The sequence below is a fragment of the Salmo trutta genome, chromosome 38, assembly GCF_901001165.1.
Source record: "Salmo trutta chromosome 38, fSalTru1.1, whole genome shotgun sequence".
In the NCBI taxonomy this organism is placed as follows: Eukaryota; Metazoa; Chordata; class Actinopteri; order Salmoniformes; family Salmonidae; genus Salmo; species Salmo trutta.
Window position 1 is genome coordinate 6,934,458 of NC_042994.1, and position 22,930 is coordinate 6,957,387.

Genomic DNA, 22,930 nt, shown 5'->3' on the forward strand with positions numbered 1-22,930 from the left:
TCAACACAAAATAAATACTTCAGTATCCATGTAAAGGTGGGTTCAGTGGCTTTAATGTAGAGCCAACCAGCAAAGAATTTATACATTTGAAATCCAAAAGATTAGGAACTGTGAACCACATTCCCTTTTACTACAAATTGCACTGGCAACCAACACTGTTCTCAACCAACAAGCCAAAGGTAGACATTAAACACACAGTATTTCAAAAACACAAGGAGGCCCTTTTAAAAGGTACAATATTTTATTGTTTTACAAGTAATGCAGGGTAGCATGAGCAGCAGCAACTCCCTGGCCATCGCAAAAGCATACAGTGGAAGCTTAAAGAAAGTGTCAGCAACAACTCAGAAATGTCGATGATTAGTACAAAGGATTTCAAAATCAGAACGCAAAGTTAAGATGTGTAAAAGTTGTACATTACATTGCATCCCAGTAGCCGTTCCCTTGTGGTGGGGTTCCTTTAGCAGGTTGAGAGATTGAGCAGGTGGGGATATGCTTCTCCGCTATCAAAAAGGTATAACCTCCCCAGTGGTGTGGCAGGATTGGGAGTAGACAGTTCTGCCATTCTCATAAAACGATTTGTAACTATGTTGGGATGAGAACTGACTGTTCAACGATGCTGCCTTGAACGCTGCTGGAGCTGACACATTAGGTGCTTTCATTGTCACCATCAGACACAAAATCCTGAGAAACATCACTGCTGCTAAAATCCATGTTGCTTGAGGAGTTGGCCCTCCTGTTCAAGGCTGTGCTCCTGCGAGGCAAGGGCGCCTGTCGCTCCTGCCGAGGCAAGGGCGCCTGTCGCTCCTGCCGAGGCAAGGGCGCCTGTCGCTCCTGCCGAGGCAAGGGCGCCTGTCGCTCCTGCCGAGGCAAGGGCGCCTGTCGCTCCTGCCGAAGCATTTGAACCAGATTCCGCACTTGATGAGGCAAAGTGGCCGGTTGCTTCACATAAGGTATTTGGGCCAGCCGTGACGCTTGCTGAGGCATTGTGGGTGGCTGCTTCTGCTGAGGCACGGGAGTCGGATGCTTCACCCAAGGTATTTGGGCCAGCCGTGACACCTGATGACGCATTGTGGCCAGGTGCTTCACCTAAGGTATTTGGGCCAGTTGACACACTTGCCGAGGCATTGTGGGTGGCACTGTGGCCAGTTGCTTCTGCTGCCGAGGCTGCGTGGCCAGTTGCTTCCGAGGAACCGTGGCCAGTTGCTTCACCTAAGGTATTTGGCCCAGCCGTAACGCTTGCTGAGGCATTTCGGGTTGCTGCTGCTGCTTCACCCAAGGCATTTGGGCCCGCCGTGACACCTGATGAAGCATTGTGGCCAGATGATTCACCTAAGGTATTTGGGCCAGTTACCACACTTGCCGTGGCATTATGTGTGGCCGCTTCCGCTGCCGAGGCATTACGGGGGGCCGCTTGCGAGGCACTGTGGCCAGTAGCTTCCGCTGCCGAGGCACTGTGGCCAGTTGCTTCACCTAAAGTATTTGGGCCAGTCGTGGCACTTGCTGAGGCATTGTGGGGGGCTGCTTCGGTACGGGATCCAGTTGCTCCACCTAAAGTATTTGGGCCAGTCGTGGTTCCTTTTAATTTATTTTGGGGAATATATCTATAGTTACCTGCGAAATAAAAGAAAGTTACAAATCGTAAAATGCCAGCATTTGAAGTTCTGGGATTTATACAGTGTTACTTTTACTGAATTAAAATGTGTAGAACAAAACACACCTTTAGGTGGAGGATAACAGGTTATCCCTCCAATTAGCAGGCAACAAATCCAAGAAATTCTAAAGAAAAATAAAAACATCCTAGTCAGTTAAATACAGCTACCTGTAAAACATGGAAGACAAGGGAAACAAACTAGAGCCATACAACTTACCTCAAAGACATTTCAAAACTCACAGCCATTTTTCTCATCAAAACCTCAGTATTCAGAACTAATGGTAGCCAGAAGCCTTACCAGGAGATCCCTGATATTGTATCTGATTGTCTTTCTTGCTGCGCCTTACAAAGGAATCCTAGACCCTTCTAATCTGGCTGGTTAATTAGGTACATCTGCAAGCCACTGAACATCATTTCCATTGGTCCAATTTCCCAATTGAGATTAGGGGAGCTTGATTTCATTCAGCTGGTGTGCTGGAGGGTTTGCGCATCATGGACAAATCCAATGGTTTTAAAGAGTGAACTCTACCTACCCATTGCACTGGGTGAGCTTAATCAAGTGCACCTTTTATTTCATGCTAATTAAGATCCTGCCAGGGGCTTTTGCAGGTGCAACCTCAGTGGTCCGGTAGAAGTGTGATATGCAAAAATATATTTTTGATTTTTCAAAGTAGCCTCACTTTGCCTTGATGACAGCTTTGCACACTCTTGGCATTCTCTCAACCAGCTTCACCTGGAATGCTTTTCCAACAGTCTTGAAGGAGTTCCAACATTTGCTGAGCACTTGTTGGCTGCTTTTCCTTCACTCTATGGTCCAACTCATGCCAAACCATCTCAATTGGGTTGAGGTTGGGTGATTGTGGAGGCCAGGTCATCTGATGCAGCACTCCATCACTCTCCTTCTTGGTCAAATAGACCTTACACAGCCTGGAGATGTGTTGGGTCATTGTCCTATTGAAAAACAAACGATAGTCCCATTAGGCGCAAACCAGATGGGATGGCGTATAGCTACAGAATGTTGTGGTAGCCAGCGTGCCTTGAATTCTAAATAAATCACAGACCGTGTCACCAGCAAAGCAGCCCCACACCATCACACCTCGTCCTCCATGCTTCATGGTGGTTACCAAACATGCGGAGATCATCCGTTCACCTACTCTGCGTCTCACAAAGACACGGCGGTTGGAACCACAAATCTCTAATTTTGACTCATCAGACCATAGGACAGATTTACACCGGTCTAATGTCCATTGCTCGTGTTTCTTGGCCCAAGCAAGTCTCTTCTTATTGGTTTCTTTGGGTAGTGGTTTCTTTGCAGCAATTCGACCACGAAGGCCTGATTCACGCAGTCTCCTCTGAACAGTTGATGTTGAGATCTGTCTGTTACTTGACCTCTGTGAAGCACTTATTTGGGCTGCAATTTTTGAGTCTGGTAACTCTCATGAGCTTATCCTCTTCCGCAGAGGCAACTCTGGGTCTTCCTTTCCTGTGGTGGTCCTCATGAGAGCCAGTTTCATCATAGCTCTTGATGCACTTGAAGAAACGTTCAGTTCTTGAAATGTTCCCGACTGTCGTTTCCCTTCGCTTATTTGAATGGTTCTCACTATAATATGGACTTGGTCTTTTACCAAATAGGGCTATCTTCTGTATACCACCCCTACCTTGTCACAACACAACTGACGCATTGAGAAGGAAAGAAATTCCACAAATTAACTTTTTACAAGGCACACCTGTTACTTGAAATGCATTCCAAGTGACTACCTCATGAAGCTGGTTGAGAGAATGCCAAGAGTGTGCAAAGCTGTCATCAAGGAAACGGGTGGCTACTTTGAAGAATCTCAAATATAAAATATATTTAGATTTTTTTAACACTTGTTTTGGTTACTACATGATTCCATATGTGACTCACCACCTGGATTCGATCTTATGTAGTAAAATGTGAAATTATGTTTTATTTTTATTTTACATCTGCTAAAAGTAGAGACTCAGAGCTTCAAAATGGTATATCATGACAGTTGATCAACTTTTAATCTCACTTTTGAGAAAATCACCTTTGAATGTTTTGGTATCTAGTTTAGAGCTCTTCTTTGTCTACACCCATTCAGCATCGTTCACGATGATTTGTTTACCTCTGGTTAACATGAAAACAGCCTAACCAATTCTGCTGGAAACAATTTCATGATGCTTTCTTGCAGACGTTTACTGACATCGGCCATATTCAACGGGTGTTGTACACATGTCACGTAACGTTAGCTAGATAAACAACAATGAACAAAGTGGCAACAATGCCACAGTGCTGGGAGCTAACCAACCAGGTCCAATGTTAGCTAGCTAACATTAGGCTCTAACAAGAAAAGCAAATGGCTCTGGGAAACAAATAATAACGTCAGCTAGGGAACCAGCCAGCTAACTGTACACTTTAGCTTGAAATGAAACCACTTTGTCAAAATTAGAAATGTATCATATCTGAAAATGTAGCTAGCTAATGCTAGACTATAAACATGCATCATGGATGGTCTCCCTGTCAGGAATGCCATACCACGGTTGCACGGTTTGAAGATGTTATCCGGAGACAGGTGTTTTCTCCATCTCTTTAGCTATCATACTCTAATTACACTGATTTCAAATCTTGATCCTCCAGAAAACGGAGAGAAACACTTATGCAGCTCCACTATACAAAACATTTTTTAAAAAGCAGCGTTCGACAGGATTACCAACACAGACTGACGAACTCAAATAGACAGACGACTTCAATACGGCAGACCAATCCGAACTCCTCTCTCGGCATGTCCAGCCCACTCATTATCTCAAACAATCATGGCTAGTGAGAAGTTTGCTTACTTTTACTGTGGCTTAACCAGCAAGGCTCGTAATTTAACAATTGTATTGGTATTTACAGATGGCATACATGTTTGTTATTAAGGCACATGAAAGTTCACATGTTCGAGAAGGAATTTCTGCCAAAAAACGCATTTAGATTTTTACGTTCAAACGGCTCTCCTGTGAAGTCGTGACTTGCGACATACGCCTAGTTCCCTGAATCGGGTCACATATGTGTTATTTCATAGTTCTGATGTCTTCACCATTATTCTACAATGTAGAAAATAGTAAAAATAAAGAAAACTCTTGAATGAGTAGGGGTGTCCAAATTTGAGTGCTACTGCATGGTAGACAAGAGATTGTCCGACAACACAGAATTAAATTTTTTTACATAAAAGCAGACCATTGAATGCGTATACAATTTTATCCCGTGTCATGAGTCTTTGGCCAAACAGGCAGTCGACTACAGCAGGCAAATGTGTTCATTTGTGTCAATGTTTGTGAATGAGTTCCATGTATCCTAGCTAAGCTTCCCTGCTGGTGCCTTGCCGGCTTCATCATTGGAACTTAAATGGATCCATTTCAGGTCTGAGTTCTCATACTATGTAGTTAGATGATTTCACCAACAATACTTGGTTTAGAAAAATGTACTTGTTTTATTTTTTTTATTTAACCTTTATTTAAGCAGTTAGGCCAGTTGAAAACAAGTTCTCATTTACAACTGCGACCATCCCCAAAGCCAGGTGTTGGCTTTGGGGATGACCAGTGAAATATACCTGCTGGAGCACGTGCTAAGGGTGGGTGTTGCTATGGTGACCAGTGAGTTGAGACAAGGCGGAGCTATACCTAGCAAAGACTTATAGATGACCTGGAGCCAGTGGGTTTGGCGACGAATATGTAGCGAGGACCAGCCAACGAGAGCGCACAGGTCACAGTGGTGGGTAGTATATGGGGCTTTGGTGACAAAACGGATGGCACTGTGATAGACTGCATCCAATTTGCTGAGTAGAGTGTTGGAGGCTATTTTGTAAATGACATCACCGAAGTCAAGGATCGGTAGGATAGTCAGTTTTATGAGGGCATGTTTGACGTTCTATTGTCTGTTCGAGAATATCTTTGTTAATTGATAGGTTAAACCGTTCCAGGCATTGTAAAGTTCAAGTACGCTGAATCCATTTTTTAAGACCCTGTGGTACGATAAATGGACTTGCAGGAGGAATGAGCTATAGGTTAAAAATCTATTGACGCTCATGTGAATCAATATAGGTAACAACAAAGAAATCGATAAATTTAAGCTAAAAATATCAGGTTTTTGCATGGGCTGCATCTTGATCCACTTTATCCGCCTGCCCATGTCGCCCTTCCGCATCTGGTGCATCTGAGCTACAGCGGAGTTTGTCAGACCATGTGACATAACAGAAATCCATCTTCTCACGAAAGCATCTGTGGCGTCTGAACGGTTTGGCCTACAAACTATTATGACCACTATGGAAAGGGGAGACTCACGAATATGGTTCCGTTTTGCTCTACGACCCCAACAAGTTTCACGGACTCATCTGAACGTAAGCCATACAAACTAATGGATGTATGGAGGTAGTTGTGTCAACATACATAAAGGGTTAAATATGTGCCATCACCTACATATTGGACAGACTTCAAAACTTTGCCATTTATAAAAAGGTGTTATTCAATGTGTTTCTGTGGGCAGCAAAGGCAAAATTCTATATTTTATCAAAACATTGTGATAAAATGTTGATACCTAAAGTGTCCCAAAAATGTATACAGCTAATTGATCATGGTATGAACGTTTAAAACAATTCCTTATGTTAGCTTAGTACTCTCCCTAAGGCTCAGACTGCGGTTGAAGAATACGTCTGGATTGTCAACACCGTGTACAATGCATGCCTACATAACTACATCTAAAGTGCACTACATGACCAAAATTATGTGGACAGCAGCTTGTTGAACATCTCATTTCAAAATCATGGGCATTAATATAGAGTTTACTCCCCCCAATTGCAGCTATAAAAGCCTCCACTCTTCTGGGAAGACGTTCCACTAGATGTTTGAACATTGCTGCGGGAACTTCCTTCCATTTAGCCGCAACAGCATTAATGAGGTCAGAAACTGATGTTGATTGATTAGGCCTGGCTCGCAGTCGGCGTTCCAATTCATCCCAAAGGTGTTCGATAGGGTTGAGGTCAAGGCTATTTGCAGGCCCGTCAAATTCTTCCACACCAATCTCAAACCGTTTCTGTATGGACCTTGCGTTGTGCACAGGGGCATTGTCATGCTGAAACAGCAAAGGGCCTTCCCCCCAAACTGTTGCCACAGTTGGAACCACAGAATTGTCTAGAATGTTATTGCTATTTCCCTTCACTGGAACTAAGCGGTCTAGCCCAAACCATCAAAAACAGCCCCAGACCATTATTCCTCCAACAAACTTTAGTTGGCACTATGCAGTTGGGCAGGTAGCGTTCTCCTGGCATCCGCAAAACACAGATTCTTCCTGCCCGATGGGGGGAGGGATCAGTCTCTCCAGAGAACTCACTTCCATTGCGCTAGAGTCCAATGGCAGCGAGCTTTACACCAAGTGTTGTAACCGAGGACAGACGATTATGCGTTACAGCACTGTTCTGAGAGTTTGTGTGGCCTATCACATTAACAGGACTTATTTGACCGGGGTAGCATTTGACAAACTCACTTGGAAACGTGTCATCCTGTGACTGTGCCACGTTGAAAGTCACTGAGCTCTTCAGTAAGGCTGCATGCATGGCTGTGTGCTCGATTTTATACGCTGATGAGGCCAAACTAGCCGAATCCAGTAATTTGAAGGGGTGTCAACATACACAAAATAGGACCATGAGGAAGGTCTGACAATTCGCCACTTGACAACACTAACGTAGAGCCAATCTTTGAATTTGAACAACCAGTAGCAAATGTAAACACCAGATATTTGAAAACTGAGCCACATTCCCTTTTACTACAACCTGCACTGGCAACCCACATCATCTGTTTGAAATCAGCAAGCACAGTGGGCACAGGAGAACCCTCAGTATTTCAATGACACATTTTTATTGATTCAATCATGCAAGAGTACCGGCAACTTCCTGGTCAAAACAAAAGCATGACTAAAACCTGAAAGAAATTAAAACAGTGTCAGCAACAGAACCTTATTTAATCAATTTGACATTAAAAGTCTCACCACCAGCTTCTAAAGGATGACTCCACCATTATATTTTCCTGTTGGCATATACATGCTTAGTAAAAAAGGACTTCAAATTCAGAAAGCAAAGTTAAGATCAGATTAAAGTTGTACGTTACCTTGTAGGATCCTTTATGTGCTTGGTTCAAATATGCCAACATCACTGTCATTGGGAGCATTTCCACTGTCAACAGGCATAATCAGTCAACAGGAACTGTAGGAACGGATTGGGATGAGAACTGACTGTTCAACGATGCTGGCCTGAGAGCTACCAGAACCACCATCTTTAGTACTTTCGTAGTGCTTCTGCTGAGACATGGTGCCAGTTGCTTCTGGGGCATTTGGGCTGGATGGCAGACTTGCTGAGGCATGGCAGTCAGTTGCTTCTGCTGCTGGGGCATTGGAGCTGGATACCACACTAGCGGAGGCTACTTAGGATCAGCGTCCAGCTGCTTTTGCATCGGAGCTGGATGCCGCACTTGCTGGGGCATAGGGGCCGGTTGATTCTGCTGCTTGGGAATTTGGGCTGGATGCCACACTTGCTTCTGCTGCTGAGGCATGGCAGTCAGTTGTTTCTGCTGCATTCAAGCTGGACGCCACACTTGCTAAGGCATGGCGGTCGGTTGCGTCTGCCGCCGAGGCTCAGTGGCCGGTTGCTTTTTTTGCTGGGGCATTTAAACCAGATGTCACACTTGTTGGGGCACGGCAGTCGGTTGCTTCTGCTGCTGAGGCATTGGAGCTGGATGCCACACTTGTTGGGGATTGGGGGCCGGTTGATTCTGCTGCTGCGGCATTTGAGCCAGATGCTTGATCAGAGCTGGATGCCACACTTTGAGGCATGGCAGCTGGTTGCTTCTGCGGCATGCCACACTTGCTGAGGAATGGGGGCCGGTTGCTTCTGCTGCTGGGTGAATTTGGGCTGGATGCCACACTTGCTAAGGATTCTGTGGCATGGCAGTCGGTTGCTTCTGCTGTTGAGGCACAGCAGCCGGTTGCTTCGCCGAAGATATTTGCGCTAGCTGCCACACTTGCTGAGACATTGTAGCTGGTTGCTTCTGCCAAGGCGGCTCCTTTTGTTGCTGGGACACAAGACAGTTTATTTTGTTTAGCTGGGCAAGTCAGTTAAGAACAAATTCTTATTTACAGTGACCGCCTACTTGTGAAGCCCACCGGCCAAACCCTCCCCTAACCCGGACGACGCTGGGCGAATTGTGCGCTGCCCTATGGGACAACCGATCACAGCCATTTGTGATACAGCACTGAACAAATCCGGGTCTGTAGCGACGCCTCTAGCGCTGCGATGCAGTTCCTGCACCACTCGGGAGGCCTTCTTGCTGGGGCATAGGAGCTGGTCCCTCTTGTTGCTTTAGAATAGGACCTTGTGTCTTTATATCAATAATTACCTAGGAGCCAAGAAATTTCTGCATAGTAAAATGCCATCATATATTCAAGTTATTGGCACTATACAAAGTGTTATTTTAACTGAATTACTTTGTGTAGCACAAACACCTTTAGGTGGAGCATAGCAGGTTATCCCTCCAATTAACAGGCAACAAATCCAAGGAATAATAAAAATGTATCCTTCAGTTAACAGCTACCTGTAAAACCTGGAACAAAGAGGGAAACAAACGAGAGCTATACAACTCAAGTAGTTCAAAAGTCACAGCCCTTTTTCAAATCCACACCTCAATATGAAAACCAATGGTAGCCAGAAGCATTACAAGGAGATCTTCCTAATTGTAGCTGATCATCTTTGTTGCTGCACCTTATAAAGGAATCCTAGACCCTGCCAGCCACTGAACTTAACTTCCATTGGCCCAATTGAGTTTAGGTGCGCTATACTTCATTCAGCTGGTGTGCTGGAGGGTTTGCACATCATGGACCGATCCGATGCTTTTATAGAGGGAAAGCCAACTATCCACTGCACTGGGTGAGCTTAAATCAAGTGCACCTTTTTAATGCAGGCTAATGAAGTTCCTGCCAGGGGCTGTTGCAGGTGCAACCTCAGTGGTCCGGTAGAAATGTGTTGTGCATAAAGGCTGCAGACACATTGAGATTGTGTCAAATTCCATATTGTGACAAATTAAATGAAGTAGTCTGGGGTTGAAGTGTCCAAAACAACATTTGAGCCATGACCTAGATGTGGGACAGACACCTAAACTGATTTGACTTTGCCATATGGGCTATAGTATAAGGCCAAATGCAAGTTTAAAACTAAAAGGTCACTCAATTCTAATGCCAAATGAGCCATGGTCTGACCATCTAAAAACAATTCCCTATACATTAGCTTACTCACCAACAGCTTAGACCGAGGTTGAAGACAGTCTCACTGTATACAATGCATGCCTACAGCTGAAGTATGAACATGAGGAATGTCTGACAAGTCACCCCTTGACAAATGTTCTTATGTAGACCCAAGCTATTATTTTGAACAACCAGTAGCAAAGGTGAAAAGATTAGAAAAGCAAAGAATTAACTTAAACGCAGTCATTTTTACTACAGACTGCACACCACCTGTTCTCAATTAGAAGTAATGGACACAAGAATCATTATTTCACAGAGACAAAACATTTTTGAAAATAAAATTGTTTATTGATTCCATCACGCTAGAGCACCAGCAACTTCCTGGTCGAAACAAAAGCAGAAAGAAATGCAAACAGTGTCAGCAATACAGAATGTTAAGTAACAAATGTCAAACAATTCTCACCATTAGAGCTTCTAGAGGATGACTCCATTACATTTCCCTGTTGATAAACACATGGTTAGTACAAAGAACTTCAAAGTCAGAGAGTAAAGTTCAGAGAAGGTTAAAGTCATCCATTACCTTGCAGAATCCTTCACTAGTGGTGGATGTATGCTTGGTGCACCAATGCCAACATAACTGTCCTTGGGAGCATTTCCACTGTCAACAGGCATAGCCTCCCTAGGAGTGTAGCGGGTTTGGGAGAAGACAGTTCTGCCCTTCTCGTAGTGCGATTTGGAACTGTAGGAATAGATTGGGATGACACCCAACTGTTCAACAATGCTGGCCTGAGAGCTACCAGAGACACCATCTTCAGTGCTTTCGTAGTGCTTCTGCTGAGACATTGGGGCCAGTTGCTTCTGGGGCATTTGAGCTACATGCCATAATTGCTGAGGCATGGGGGTCAGTTGCTTCTGCGGTAGAGGCATGGAGGCCAGTTGCTTCTGGGGCATTTGAGCTACATGCCATAATTGCTGAGGCATGGGGGTCAGTTGCTTCTGCGGTAGAGGCATGGAGGCCAGTTGCTGCTGGGACATTTGAGCTGGATACCACACTTGCTTGGGTACGGCGGTCGGTTGCTCCTGCGGAAGAGGCGTGGAGGCCGATTGCTTCTGCTGCTGGGGAAATTGAGCTGGATGCCACACTTGCTGATGTGTCTGCGGCATGGCGGTCAGTTGTTTCTGCTGCTGGAGAATTTGAGCTCGATACCATGTTAGCTGGGGCACGGCGTTCAGTTGTGTCTGCAGCATTTGAGCTGGATGCCAGCCTTGCTGGGGCACGGCGGTCGGTTGCTTCTGCGGCATGGAGGCCAGATGCTTCTGGGGCATTTGAGCTGGATACCTAACTTGCTGGGGTATGGTGGCCGCTGCCTGCTGGGGCATATGCACTGGATGCAACACTTGCGGCATTATGGTGGCCAATTCATTCTGCTGCTGAGGTTCAGCAGTCGGTTGCTTCTGCTGCTGAGGTTCAGCAGTCGGTTGCTTCTGCGGCATTTGAGCTGAATACCACACTAGCTGAGGTATGGCGGTCAGTTCCTTCTGCGGTAAAGGCATTGGGGCTGGTTGCTTCCGCTCCTGGGGAAATTGAGCTGGATGCCACACTTGCTGAGGTGGCTGGGGCACGGCGGTCGGTTCAATTTGCTGCTTAGGTTCAGTAGCTGGTTGCTTTTGCTGCTGAGGCATTTGAGCTGGATGCCACACTTGCTGAGGTGGCTGGGGCATGGCGGTCAGTTGAATTTGCTGCTGAGGTTCAGCGGCCGGTTGCTTCTGCAGCTGGGGCTTTTGAGCTGGATACCATGCTTGCTGGGGCATGGCAGTCAGTTGCTTCTGCAGCATTTGAGCTGGATGCAACGCTTGCTTCTGCTGCTGAGGTTCAGCAGTCGGTTGCTTCTGCTGCTGAGGTTCAGCAGTCGGTTGCTTCTGCTGCTGAGGTTCAGCAGTCGGTTGCTTCTGCTGCTGAGGTTCAGCAGTCGGTTGCTTCTGCTGCTGAGGTTCAGCAGTCGGTTGCTTCTGGGGCATTTGAGCTGAATACCACACTTGCTGAGGTACGGCGGTCAGTTCCTTCTGCGGTAAAGGCATTGGGGCTGGTTGCTTCCGCTCCTGGGTTAATTGAGCTGGATGCATCACTTGCTGAGGTGGCTGGGGCATGGCGGTCGGTTCAATTTTCTGCCGAGTTTCAGCAGCCGGTTGCTTCTGCTGCTGGGGACATTGAGCTGGAGTCCACACTTCCTGGGCCAAGGCGGTCAGTTGCTTCTGCTGCTGAGGTTCAGCGGTTGGTTGCTTCTGGGGCATTTGAGCTGGATGCCACTCTTGCTGAGGCATGGCGGTCAGTTCCTTCTGCCGCCGAGTTGCAGAGGCTTGTTGCTTCTGGACCATTTTAGCTGGATACCACACGTCATGAGGCTGCTGGGGCATGGGGGCCGCTTGCCACACTTGCTGAAGCGTGGCAGCCGGTTGCTTATGCTGCTGGGGCATTTGAGCAGATTGCCACAGTTGTGGTGGATTGGCGGTCAGTTCCTTCTGCGGTTGACGCATAGGGACTGGTTGATTCTGGGGCTTTTGAGCTGGATACCACACTTGCTGGGGCATGGCAGTCAGTTGCTTCAGCAGCATTTGAGCTGGATGCAACACTTGCTGAGTTATGGCGGCCGGTTCCTTCTGCTGCTGAGGTTCAGTAGCTGGTTGCTTTTGCTGCTGGGGCATTTGAGCTGGATGCCACACTTGCTGGGGCATGGTGGCCGGTTGCTTCTGCGGTGGAGGCATTGGGGCTGGATACCATGCTTGCTGGGGCATAGCTGTTGGTTGGTTCTGAGGTATAGGCATTGGAGCCAGTTGCTTCTGGGGCATGGTGGTCAGTTCCTTCTGCTGCTGAGGACCAGTAGCTGGTTGCTTTTGCTGCTGGGGTATTTGAACTGGATGCCACACTTGCTGAGGTAGCTGGGGTATGGAGGCCTGTTCCTTCTGATGCTGAAGTTCAGTAGCTGGTTGCTTCTGGGGCATTTGAGCTGGATACCACATTTTCTGAGGTGCCTGGGGCATGGGGGCCAGTTGTTTTTGCAGGATGGCAGCCGGATGCTTCTGTTGCTCTTCGGTCAGCTGCGCTTGCATTTCAGCTGTTGGAGAGTTGTAATTACCATATCCTTTAGACCCAAGTGAGCCTGCATAGAGCCATGCTGCATCAGAACCTAGTGCAGGATACCCATCACCTAGGTTAGAAAAAGTAAAGTATAATGCCAGCCTTTGAAGTTACTGGAACCGCAACTGTTATTTGAAATTAATGTGTAGAAACTCACTTGATGTAGAACAGGTTATCCCTCCAATTAGCAGGCAACAAAGCCAAGAAACTCTTTTAAAAAAAGAAAGTCTGTTATAAACATAGCTACCTGTAACACCTGAAGGACAAGGGAAACAAACTAGATCAATACTTTTAAAAACCTACCTGAAAGCGATTCCAATCATCATGGCCACTTTGCGCTTCAAAACCTCCCCAGTAATCAGAACTAATGGTCAGTATAAGCCCTAGCATAATATCCCTTTTGCTGTATCTGGCAGGCTTTTGGTTGCTCCTTTTAAACAAATCCCCAGACCCTTCTAATGTCATTGGCTAATTAAGGACAGCTGTAAGCCCCTGAACTACATTTGATTCCTAATTCCAAATTGACCCCTAAATCCTACACCCTGGCCTAAACACTTCTGTGAATCAGAAATGATTGAATAGGTATAAGCAATATGGCCACAATTGCATCCAGCCTATCAGAAGGCAAGGTGAAGCAATTACCATATTGCTATAACCTATCTGATCGTTTCAAATGCCCATAAGTGACTAAGTGGTAGGTTTTGGGGCTAGGGGTTGATTTGGATTTCAGACATATACTCAGGTATGGTTGATTCTCTAATTGAGTTCCTGACAGGTTTGACAGCCCTTACTCTAAAGCGCGCTTCAAACTCATTACACGGAGGCCCGAGTGTCTGTGGGTTTTTGCTCCTTCCTTGTACTTGATTGCTGAATTAGGGCCACTAATTACTCCCCTCACCTACAGTAGTTGTCTAGGTCTTAATTGAAAGGAAAAAACAAAAACCTACAGACACTAGGCCCTCCATGGAATGAGTTTGACACCCCTGCTCTCAAGTAGGAAACACATTTTGTCTTGGCACTTCATCGATCGGGTTAAAATTATTGCTTGTACAAAATTCCCTTGATTCATTTGAAGTTTAGAGGCTAAATGAGCAGTTAGGCACCATTATTTTACACATGCCTTCTTTTAAACAGTGTGTTTCATTCAGCATAGCAACAGTAGATGGTTAACAAGTTTCAGTTGTACATAGCGCAACATCTTGGACAAATTCTGAATTCAGACAGACGCCAATTAAACACTCACATTATGCAAACACACCACACACATATGCTTTTGATGATCTAAGTCTTTCATTTTTCAGACGCAAACATATAGTAGGGCTCATTTGAGTGGTAAGGCTAAAGCAACTGACTGTAGACCAAAGTCAAGAAGTAAAGTCAGGAGAGGTGCATCTGCCACAACCTAAATTCGGATACTAATGTCATTTTCCAACAGCAAGGCTCAGATCACCATGGCAGTGTTGCCATTGTTTATAAAAGGTTTCCTTTATAATGTCAAAAAACATGTCTCCAACACCCACTCACAAACTGAAATCATTTGTGTGTACATTATACAATCAATAAATGAGAGAGAGCCTCAATCACATCATTCATTTATGCACTGTAGGCTACACATTAACTGCAGCAAATTGGTTCCTGTTTCAGTCATGTTTTTGTTCGCATGGGTCAAACAAAAACACTAATGATTGGTTGACAATTGTGGCGGATGAATCAGAATTAGTTGGGTAACATAGATAATTAAGGTGTTTTATTTGCATAATATGCTCATGTGAGATACTTGTCATATGTGAATGTATCTGTTAAACCATGTGAAGGGATGGCGTGATTAATGGGGAACCAATTACTTGTCTCCACAATGTCTGTGTACAAGTCACTCCCTCCTTTGGCATTGGGGGAAGGTGTATGGCAGTGTCTGGACCATTGTATGTCCTCTCTGATGTTACACTTATCTTGGGATAGTGTATGACCTAGAGGCTCACTCCCCTCAGTGAGCTTGTCCAGGAGTGGAGTCAAGAGCGGGTTTACTTGAGATGAGAGTATCTAGAGTTGTCAATTGATTTATGCCATTGGATGAGCTAATGGTTCTGTTCTATATCGTGCCAGGGAGAGACGGTTCCAGTTTGGGGTAGGAGGACCAGACAATGGTCTATACAATGAACACTGTTGACACAGCAGTTGCTGTCTGCTATGTTTTATAGATATCTTTCATACAAAACTTAACCTTGTGACCCATTCTATGTATCTGTGGTTCGTCATGTATCTTGTATCTTGGCTATAAAAGATCTTTGTACTTCTGTGTAGTCACTTTTCAATGGTTCATTAGAGATAGCGCATCATTGAAAGTCAAGTGCTTTTGCAAAAGCATCTTAATTATTAAAGATGTAGTTTTAAGTATAACTCTGACTGGTGTGTGAAGATTGTAACTCTCCTCATTTAGTAATGCAGAAATTAGCCACCACACGACGGAGCCTCCACGTGACAGGTGACGGCTGCAGGATGAAGTTGGTGAAGAGCAGAGATTTTTGTAAAGTTCATGCAGTCCACATATATACTCACGTCGGAAATGTTTTATTCCCAGAACGCAACACACTTTGAAAGGCGGTGACCAACAATTGTCACCGACTTGACAATAGTGATCAGCTCGAAGGTGCCCACTATCTCCATAAAATGTCTCACTCATGTGGATGAAATAAAACACAAGACAACAACCCATCTCATCATCCTCTGACCGTCTACCCTCCTTTGTGGAAGCATTTTCTTCCAATGTTGTCTCAACTTTGATTGTAGTACACATCCACAAACACATAAACTGGAATGCAACTGTTTAGATAGCTATGCATATATCTCCAGCCCCCTTAAATCTGCCAAATAGTGTTTTCCCTATTCCGACTGATGTTTCCACTTTGCACTCCATCCCTGATAATTATACTTGATTCCAAGTCTGTGCCTTGAAAATTCCCATCTCCTTTTCTTCTCCTGTTTGTTTAAGCACAGCAGGCAGACAATCTGTTCTTTTATATTCACCCCAAGTGCTCCAATCCTTCTTTACTTTATTATACAGCCCTTAATGTCTAGAAATCTGCACTCACTCCCCTCTTCCACTGCTATAGGCTGGCCTACTGTAACTGGAACACAAATGTATGTCACATTAATCAGACCTGGGTTCAAATACTATTTAAAATATTTCAATTAATTTCACATACATTCAAAGTAAGTATTTTGATCTTTTATTTGAAAAGATAAGTAGTTAAATGCTTTTATGTATTTGGAAATACACTTGGAAAGATTTAGAAAAACTCAAATTCACACACTCAAATACACTCCACTGCAAAGTATTTGAAAATACTGTCAAATAATACAATTTGTCAGACTATTTGGTTTTTACAAATAAGCATTCAAATACAAAAATAGGTTTTTTTGGGGGGGGGGGGCTGTGTATTACAAGATCCTGAAATACACATGTTTTTGAACACAGGTCTGTGCTTAAATGTAGCATTTGCATGAAAATACACAAATATGTATTGTATTGTAATATACTGCATCATATTCTATTGTATTTGTTTTTTCTTTGTGATTTCATTTGAAATCCTCAACTGTTCTTTTTTCTGAAGACAGATTCCAATTCTTCTTTCTGTTAGACCCTCCAGGACCTAGGACCCTCCAGGACTTGACCTCACATAAAGACACACCATGCCCACCAGAGCACACACATAGCCTACATACGATTCAGGTAGAAATCAATACTGACTCCAAAACAGACACAATTATTATTTACATTCATTTTTTTGCTTGTTTTACAACTCAGTTTTAGGATCAGGTACTACTGCCTGCTTCACTTCCTAAAATTAAGAAAAAAGTATTTGAGAAGCAATATAGATACATTATAAAGAGGGAACTCAGTATAATTTACTGCTGCTTTCTATATATTATCAAAGCCACTTAAACGTATACTGCTCCATAGACATGTGTTCAAATAGAATTTGTTTCTTTGAAATACTTTTTTAGCTGCTCTTAATTGACTTTTTCTGTCACTCCAGGCAGGCTCAATCAACCCTCAAAGAAAACCAATACTATTTGAACTCAGGTTTGTTTTCACCTCAAACCTTGAGATCGCCTCTTATAAGTGAGTGGAGATCTCTCCCTCGGCCATGAGCCATTTCATGTCTGACACGCCGTCGTAAATGCCCACGCGGGAAAGGTCGCGTGACATCAGGCTGAAGTAGCTCAGAGATTTTTCATTGGACTTCACCCTGTTTACCAGCACAAACAGGAACTGTGACAAATAAATCATAGTTATGTTCAGTAGGGCACAACGTAGCAAAACGTTCTGCAACGGAAACTAAAACCTGTGGTTTTATTGGACGAGACCAATGTCAACAGTAGTTCAATATATACAGTATCTCACAAAAGTGAGTACTCCCCTCACATTTTTGTAAATATTTGGGTATATCTTTTCATGTGACAACACTGAAGAAATATATATATATAATATTTTGTGTGGCCACCATCATTTTCCAGCACTGCCTTAACCCTCTTGGGCATGGAGTTCACCAGAGCTTCATAGGTTGCCACTGGAGTCCTCTTCCACTCCTCCATGACGACATCACGGAGCTGGTGGATGTTAGAGACCTTGCACTTCTCCACCTTCCATTTGAGGATGCCCCACAGATGCTCAATAGGGTTTAGGTCTGGAGACATGCTTGGCCAGTCCATCACCTTTACCCTCAGCTTCTTTAGCAAGGCAGTGGCCGTCCTGGAGGTGTGTTTGGGGTCGTTATCATGTTGGAATACTGCCCTGTGGCCCAGTCTCCAAAGGGAGGGGATCATGCTCTGCTTCAGTATGTCACAGTACATGTTGACATTCATGGTTCCCTCAATGAACTGTAGCTCCCCAGTGCCGGCAGCACTCATGCAGCCCCAGACCATGACACTCCCACCACCATGCTTGACTGTAGGCAAGACACACATGTCTTTGTACTCCTCACCTGGTTGCCGCCACACACGCTTGACACCATCTGCACCAAATAAGTTTATCTTGGTCTCATCAGACCACAGGACATGGTTCCAGTAATCCATATGCTCGTTCTGTGCGTGATTTCCTGCAAGACAGGAATGTCAGTGTTCTGTCATGGCAGGCAAAGAGCCCGGATCTCAATCCCATTGAGCACTTCTGGCACATGTTGGATCCGAGGGTGAGGGCTAAGGTCATTCCCCCTAGAAGTGTCTGGGAACTTGCAATACATGCATGTTTTGTTCAATCAAGTTCATATTTATATCAAATACCAGCTTTTTACATTAGCATGTGATGTTCAGAACTAGCAAACACACTGAAAACTTCCGGGGAATTTACTAAATTACTCTTGATAATCGTTTACAAAATACATAACAATTATTTAAAGAATTATAGATACAGAACTCCTTTATGTCAGATTTTAAAATAGCTTTTCGGCAAAAGCACATTTTGCAATATTCTGAGTAGATAGCTCGCCATCACGGGCTAGCTAATTTGACACCCACCAAGTTTGGCGTTCACTAAACTCAGAATTACTATAAGAAAAATTAGATTACCTTTGCTGTTCTTCGTCAGAATGCACTCCCAGGACTTCTACTTCAACCACAAATGTTGTTTTGGTTCAAAATAATCCATAGTTATGTTCAAATATCCTCCGTTTTGTCCGTGCGTTCAGGTCCCTATCCGAACGGAGATGCGCGGACGCATGTCGTGACAAAAAAATTCAAAATATTCCATTACCGTTCTTCGAAGCATGTCAAACGCTGTTTAAAATACATTTTTATGCTATTTTTCTCGTAAAATAGCGATAATATTCCAACCGGGCGACGCTGTTTTCGTTCAAAGGCTGAAAGAAAAACATTGCCACTTCTCGGGGCCGCGCATCTCCTGTCTCTGAGCCACCAGCCTGACCACTCACAAACAGTGCTCCTGTACCTAGCCCAGAGACAGCAGAGATCTCATTCCACTTTCTGGCACCTTCAGAGAGTCTATGGGAGCCTTAGAAATTGTCACGTTACAGCAGAGATCCTGTATTTTCGACAGAGATGCCACAGAAGCAGAAGAAATGGTCAGAGAGGGCACTTCCTGTGTGGAATCTTCTCAGGTTTTGGCCTGCCATATGAGTTCTGGTATACTCACAGACACCATTCAAACAGTTTTATAAACTTTTGTGTTTTCTATCCAAATCGACCAATTATATGCATATTCTCGTTTCTGGAAAAGAGTTGTAACCAGTTTAAATCGGGTACGTTTTTTTTATCCGGCTGTGAAAATACTGCCCCCTACCCTAGAGGTTTTAATGCAGCAGGTGGCCACACCAGATACTATTACTTTTGAATCCCCCTTTGTTAAGGGACACATAATTCCATTTCTGTTAGTCATGTCTGTGGAACTTGTTCAGTTTATGTCTCATCTTATGTTCATACAAATATTTACAAGTTTAGTTTGCTGAAAATAAAAACAGGTGACAGCGAGAGGATGTTTCTTTTGAGTTTATTTTAACTTCATTTGCAGTGAAATGATAAAAATGTATCTTTAAATTGTCTTGGGAACAGGAGTTGATATTTCTATCAGCGTCTCAGGGAAAATGCGAATGCACGTGTTGTCATCTTTGCTAACAGACAGCATTTCAACCACATAAAATACACACCCAAGACTAACTGAAGTTACCATTCTCAGCTTTCCATTTCCTTATAATCTGTCAAAATGACATTTGGCACAGGACCAATGTGTTCTAGCATGCTACCTGCTCCTTCAATCATTTTACCTGTTAAGATTACTAATGCATTCAGTCTATCAACGCAAGACATTTGTGAGCACTACTTTAGTCTTAAGGGGCAACAAGTTGTGACAGAAGAGAAGCTGCATGTATTAAACTAGTTGACAAATGGCCTACCTAATGTAAGTAAGCAGAAGCTTGTCTAAATTAGGGGTGAAAGTAGCCATTAAACTCAGTTATGGTGGATCAAACTGAGCAGGTAGCCAACTTTAAATTGATTTCTTTGACAGAGTCAGACAACCATGAGATGCGAAACGGAGCCTGTGCATACTACAAAACACAGAATTAAGATGTTTACATGCCACAGTAGCCCATCTCCGGGGTACAAGCTTTCAGGTTTTTGTAAAACAGGATTTGATGTTTACATGTCAACACAAAATAAATACTTCAGTATCCATGTAAAGGTGGGTTCAGTGGCTTTAATGTAGAGCCAACCAGCAAAGAATTTATACATTTGAAATCCAAAAGATTAGGAACTGTGAACCACATTCCCTTTTACTACAAATTGCACTGGCAACCAACACTGTTCTCAACCAACAAGCCAAAGGTAGACAAACACACAGCATTTCAAAAACACAAGGAGGCCCTTTTAAAGGTACAATATTTTATTGTTTTACAAGTAATGCAGGGTAGCATGAGCAGCAGCAACTCCCTGGCCATCGCAAAAGCATACAGTGGAAGCTTAAAGAAAGTGTCAGCAATAACTCAGAAATGTCATCCAAAGGATGAATCTACATTTACAATTCTGTTGATAGCTGATTAGTACAAAGGATTTCAAAATCAGAACGCAAAGTTCAGATGTGTAAAAGTTATACATTACATTGCATCCCAGTAGCCGTAGCCTTGTGGTGGGGTTCCTTTAGCAGGTTGAGAGTTTTTAGCAGGTGGGGATATGCTTCTCCGCTATCAAAAAGGTATAACCTCCCCAGTGGTGTGGCAGGATTGGGAGTAGACAGTTCTGCCATTCTCATAAACCGATTTGTAACTATATTGGGATGAGAACTGACTGTTCAACGATGCTGCCTTGAACGCTGCTGGAGCTGACACATTAGGTGCTTTCATTGTCACCATCAGACACAAAATCCTGAGAAACATCACTGCTGCTAAAATCCATGTTGCTTGAGGAGTTGGCCCTCCTGTTCAAGGCTGTGCTCCTGCCGAGGCAAGGGCGCCTGTCGCTCCTGCCGAGGCAAGGGCGCCTGTCGCTCCTGCCGAGGCAAGGGCGCCTGTCGCTCCTGCCGAGGCAAGGGCGCCTGTCGCTCCTGCCGAGGCAAGGGCGCCTGTCGCTCCTGCCGAGGCAAGGGCGCCTGTCGCTCCTGCCGAGGCAAGGGCGCCTGTCGCTCCTGCCGAGGCAAGGGCGCCTGTCGCTCCTGCCGAGGCAAGGGCGCCTGTCGCTCCTGCCGAGGCAAGGGCGCCTGTCGCTCCTGCCGAGGCAAGGGCGCCTGTCGCTCCTGCCGAGGCAAGGGCGCCTGTCGCTCCTGCCGAGGCAAGGGCGCCTGTCGCTCCTGCCGAGGCAAGGGCGCCTGTCGCTCCTGCCGAGGCAAGGGCGCCTGTCGCTCCTGCCGAGGCAAGGGCGCCTGTCGCTCCTGCCGAGGCAAGGGCGCCTGTCGCTCCTGCCGAGGCAAGGGCGCCTGTCGCTCCTGCCGAGGCAAGGGCGCCTGTCGCTCCTGCCGAAGCATTTGAACCAGATTCCGCACTTGATGAGGCAAAGTGGCCGGTTGCTTCACATAAGGTATTTGGGCCAGCCGTGACGCTTGCTGAGGCATTGTGGGTGGCTGCTTCTGCTGAGGCACGGGAGTCGGATGCTTCACCCAAGGTATTTGGGCCAGCCGTGACACCTGATGAAGCATTGTGGCCAGGTGCTTCACCTAAGGTATTTGGGCCAGTTGACACACTTGCCGAGGCATTGTGGGTGGCACTGTGGCCAGTTGCTTCTGCTGCCGAGGCTCCGTGGCCAGTTGCTTCCGAGGAACCGTGGCCAGTTGCTTCACCTAAGGTATTTGGCCCAGCCGTAACGCTTGCTGAGGCATTTCGGGTTGCTGCTGCTGCTTCACCCAAGGCATTTGGGCCCGCCCTGACACCTGATGAAGCATTGTGGCCAGATGATTCACCTAAGGTATTTGGGCCAGTTACCACACTTGCCGTGGCATTATGTGTGGCCGCTTGCGCTGCCGAGGCATTACGGGGGGCCGCTTGCGAGGCACTGTGGCCAGTTGCTTCACCTAAAGTATTTGGGCCAGTCGTGGCACTTGCTGAGGCATTGTGGGTGGCTGCTTCGGTACGGGATCCAGTTGCTCCACCTAAAGTATTTGGGCCAGTCGTGGTTCCTTTTAATTTATTTTGGGGAATATATCTATAGTTACCTGCGAAATAAAAGAAAGTTACAAATCGTAAAATGCCAGCATTTGAAGTTCTGGGATTTATACAGTGTTACTTTTACTGAATTAAAATGTGTAGAACAAAACACACCTTTAGGTGGAGGATAACAGGTTATCCCTCCAATTAGCAGGCAACAAATCCAAGAAATTCTAAAGAAAAATAAAAACATCCTAGTCAGTTAAATACAGCTACCTGTAAAACATGGAAGACAAGGGAAACAAACTAGAGCCATACAACTTACCTCAAAGACATTTCAAAACTCACAGCCATTTTTCTCATCAAAACCTCAGTATTCAGAACTAATGGTAGCCAGAAGCCTTACCAGGAGATCCCTGATATTGTATCTGATTGTCTTTCTTGCTGCGCCTTACAAAGGAATCCTAGACCCTTCTAATCTGGCTGGTTAATTAGGTACATCTGCAAGCCACTGAACATCATTTCCATTGGTCCAATTTCCCAATTGAGATTAGGGGAGCTTGATTTCATTCAGCTGGTGTGCTGGAGGGTTTGCGCATCATGGACAAATCCAATGGTTTTAAAGAGTGAACTCTACCTACCCATTGCACTGGGTGAGCTTAATCAAGTGCACCTTTTATTTCATGCTAATTAAGATCCTGCCAGGGGCTTTTGCAGGTGCAACCTCAGTGGTCCGGTAGAAGTGTGATATGCAAAAATATATTTTTGATTTTTCAAAGTAGCCTCACTTT

General features: G+C 44.9%; 2 protein-coding genes and 1 long non-coding RNA gene across 5 annotated transcripts; all 3 read right to left on the reverse strand.

Annotated features, from left to right (window-relative positions):
- Nucleotides 1-224: 224 nt before the first annotated feature.
- LOC115178385 (apomucin) lies at nucleotides 225-22,612 on the reverse strand. 3 transcript variants are annotated; one of them, XM_029739552.1, is made up of 4 exons: nucleotides 22,465-22,612; nucleotides 22,314-22,372; nucleotides 22,067-22,207; nucleotides 225-1,470 (listed from the first exon to the last, which is right to left on the reverse strand). In XM_029739552.1, the coding sequence occupies exons 1-4, from the start codon at nucleotides 22,500-22,502 to the stop codon at nucleotides 701-703; spliced, it is 1,008 nt and encodes a 335-aa protein (XP_029595412.1). In that variant the 5' UTR covers nucleotides 22,503-22,612; the 3' UTR covers nucleotides 225-700. The 3 variants fall into 3 exon arrangements, with proteins under 3 accessions (XP_029595412.1, XP_029595413.1, XP_029595411.1); XM_029739553.1 differs by lacking the exons at nucleotides 22,067-22,207; nucleotides 22,314-22,372; nucleotides 22,465-22,612 and adding exons at nucleotides 1,549-1,611; nucleotides 1,718-1,776; nucleotides 1,869-2,016; XM_029739551.1 differs by lacking the exons at nucleotides 22,067-22,207; nucleotides 22,314-22,372; nucleotides 22,465-22,612 and adding exons at nucleotides 1,718-1,776; nucleotides 1,869-2,016 and having other exon boundaries at nucleotides 225-1,611.
- On the reverse strand, nucleotides 10,242-12,712 carry LOC115178384 (transcription factor SPT20 homolog). The gene is made up of 3 exons (XM_029739549.1): nucleotides 10,498-12,712; nucleotides 10,381-10,417; nucleotides 10,242-10,298 (listed from the first exon to the last, which is right to left on the reverse strand). The coding sequence occupies exons 1-2, from the start codon at nucleotides 12,708-12,710 to the stop codon at nucleotides 10,408-10,410; spliced, it is 2,223 nt and encodes a 740-aa protein (XP_029595409.1). The 5' UTR covers nucleotides 12,711-12,712; the 3' UTR covers nucleotides 10,242-10,298; nucleotides 10,381-10,407.
- Nucleotides 12,729-13,467, reverse strand: LOC115178386 (uncharacterized). Its single transcript, XR_003872614.1, has 3 exons — nucleotides 13,357-13,467; nucleotides 13,211-13,263; nucleotides 12,729-13,123 (listed from the first exon to the last, which is right to left on the reverse strand). It is a non-coding gene; the product is annotated as an uncharacterized LOC115178386 (long non-coding RNA).
- Nucleotides 22,613-22,930: the final 318 nt, after the last annotated feature.

Excerpts from the sequence above, each read along its gene's own strand:
- LOC115178384 (XM_029739549.1), bottom strand. The coding sequence starts at position 12,710 with ATGCCCCAGCAAGCATGGTATCCAGCCCCAATGCCTCCACCGCAGAAG.
- LOC115178385 (XM_029739552.1), bottom strand. The coding sequence starts at position 22,502 with ATGAGAAAAATGGCTGTGAGTTTTGAAATGTCTTTGAG. Across the intron at positions 22,208-22,313 it reads CTGTTATCCTCCACCTAAAG|GTAACTATAGATATATTCCC; the intron begins GTGTGTTTTGTT and ends TTTATTTCGCAG. Across the intron at positions 1,471-22,066 it reads GACTGGCCCAAATACTTTAG|GTGAAGCAACTGGCCACAGT; the intron begins GTGAAGCAACTG and ends CAAATACTTTAG.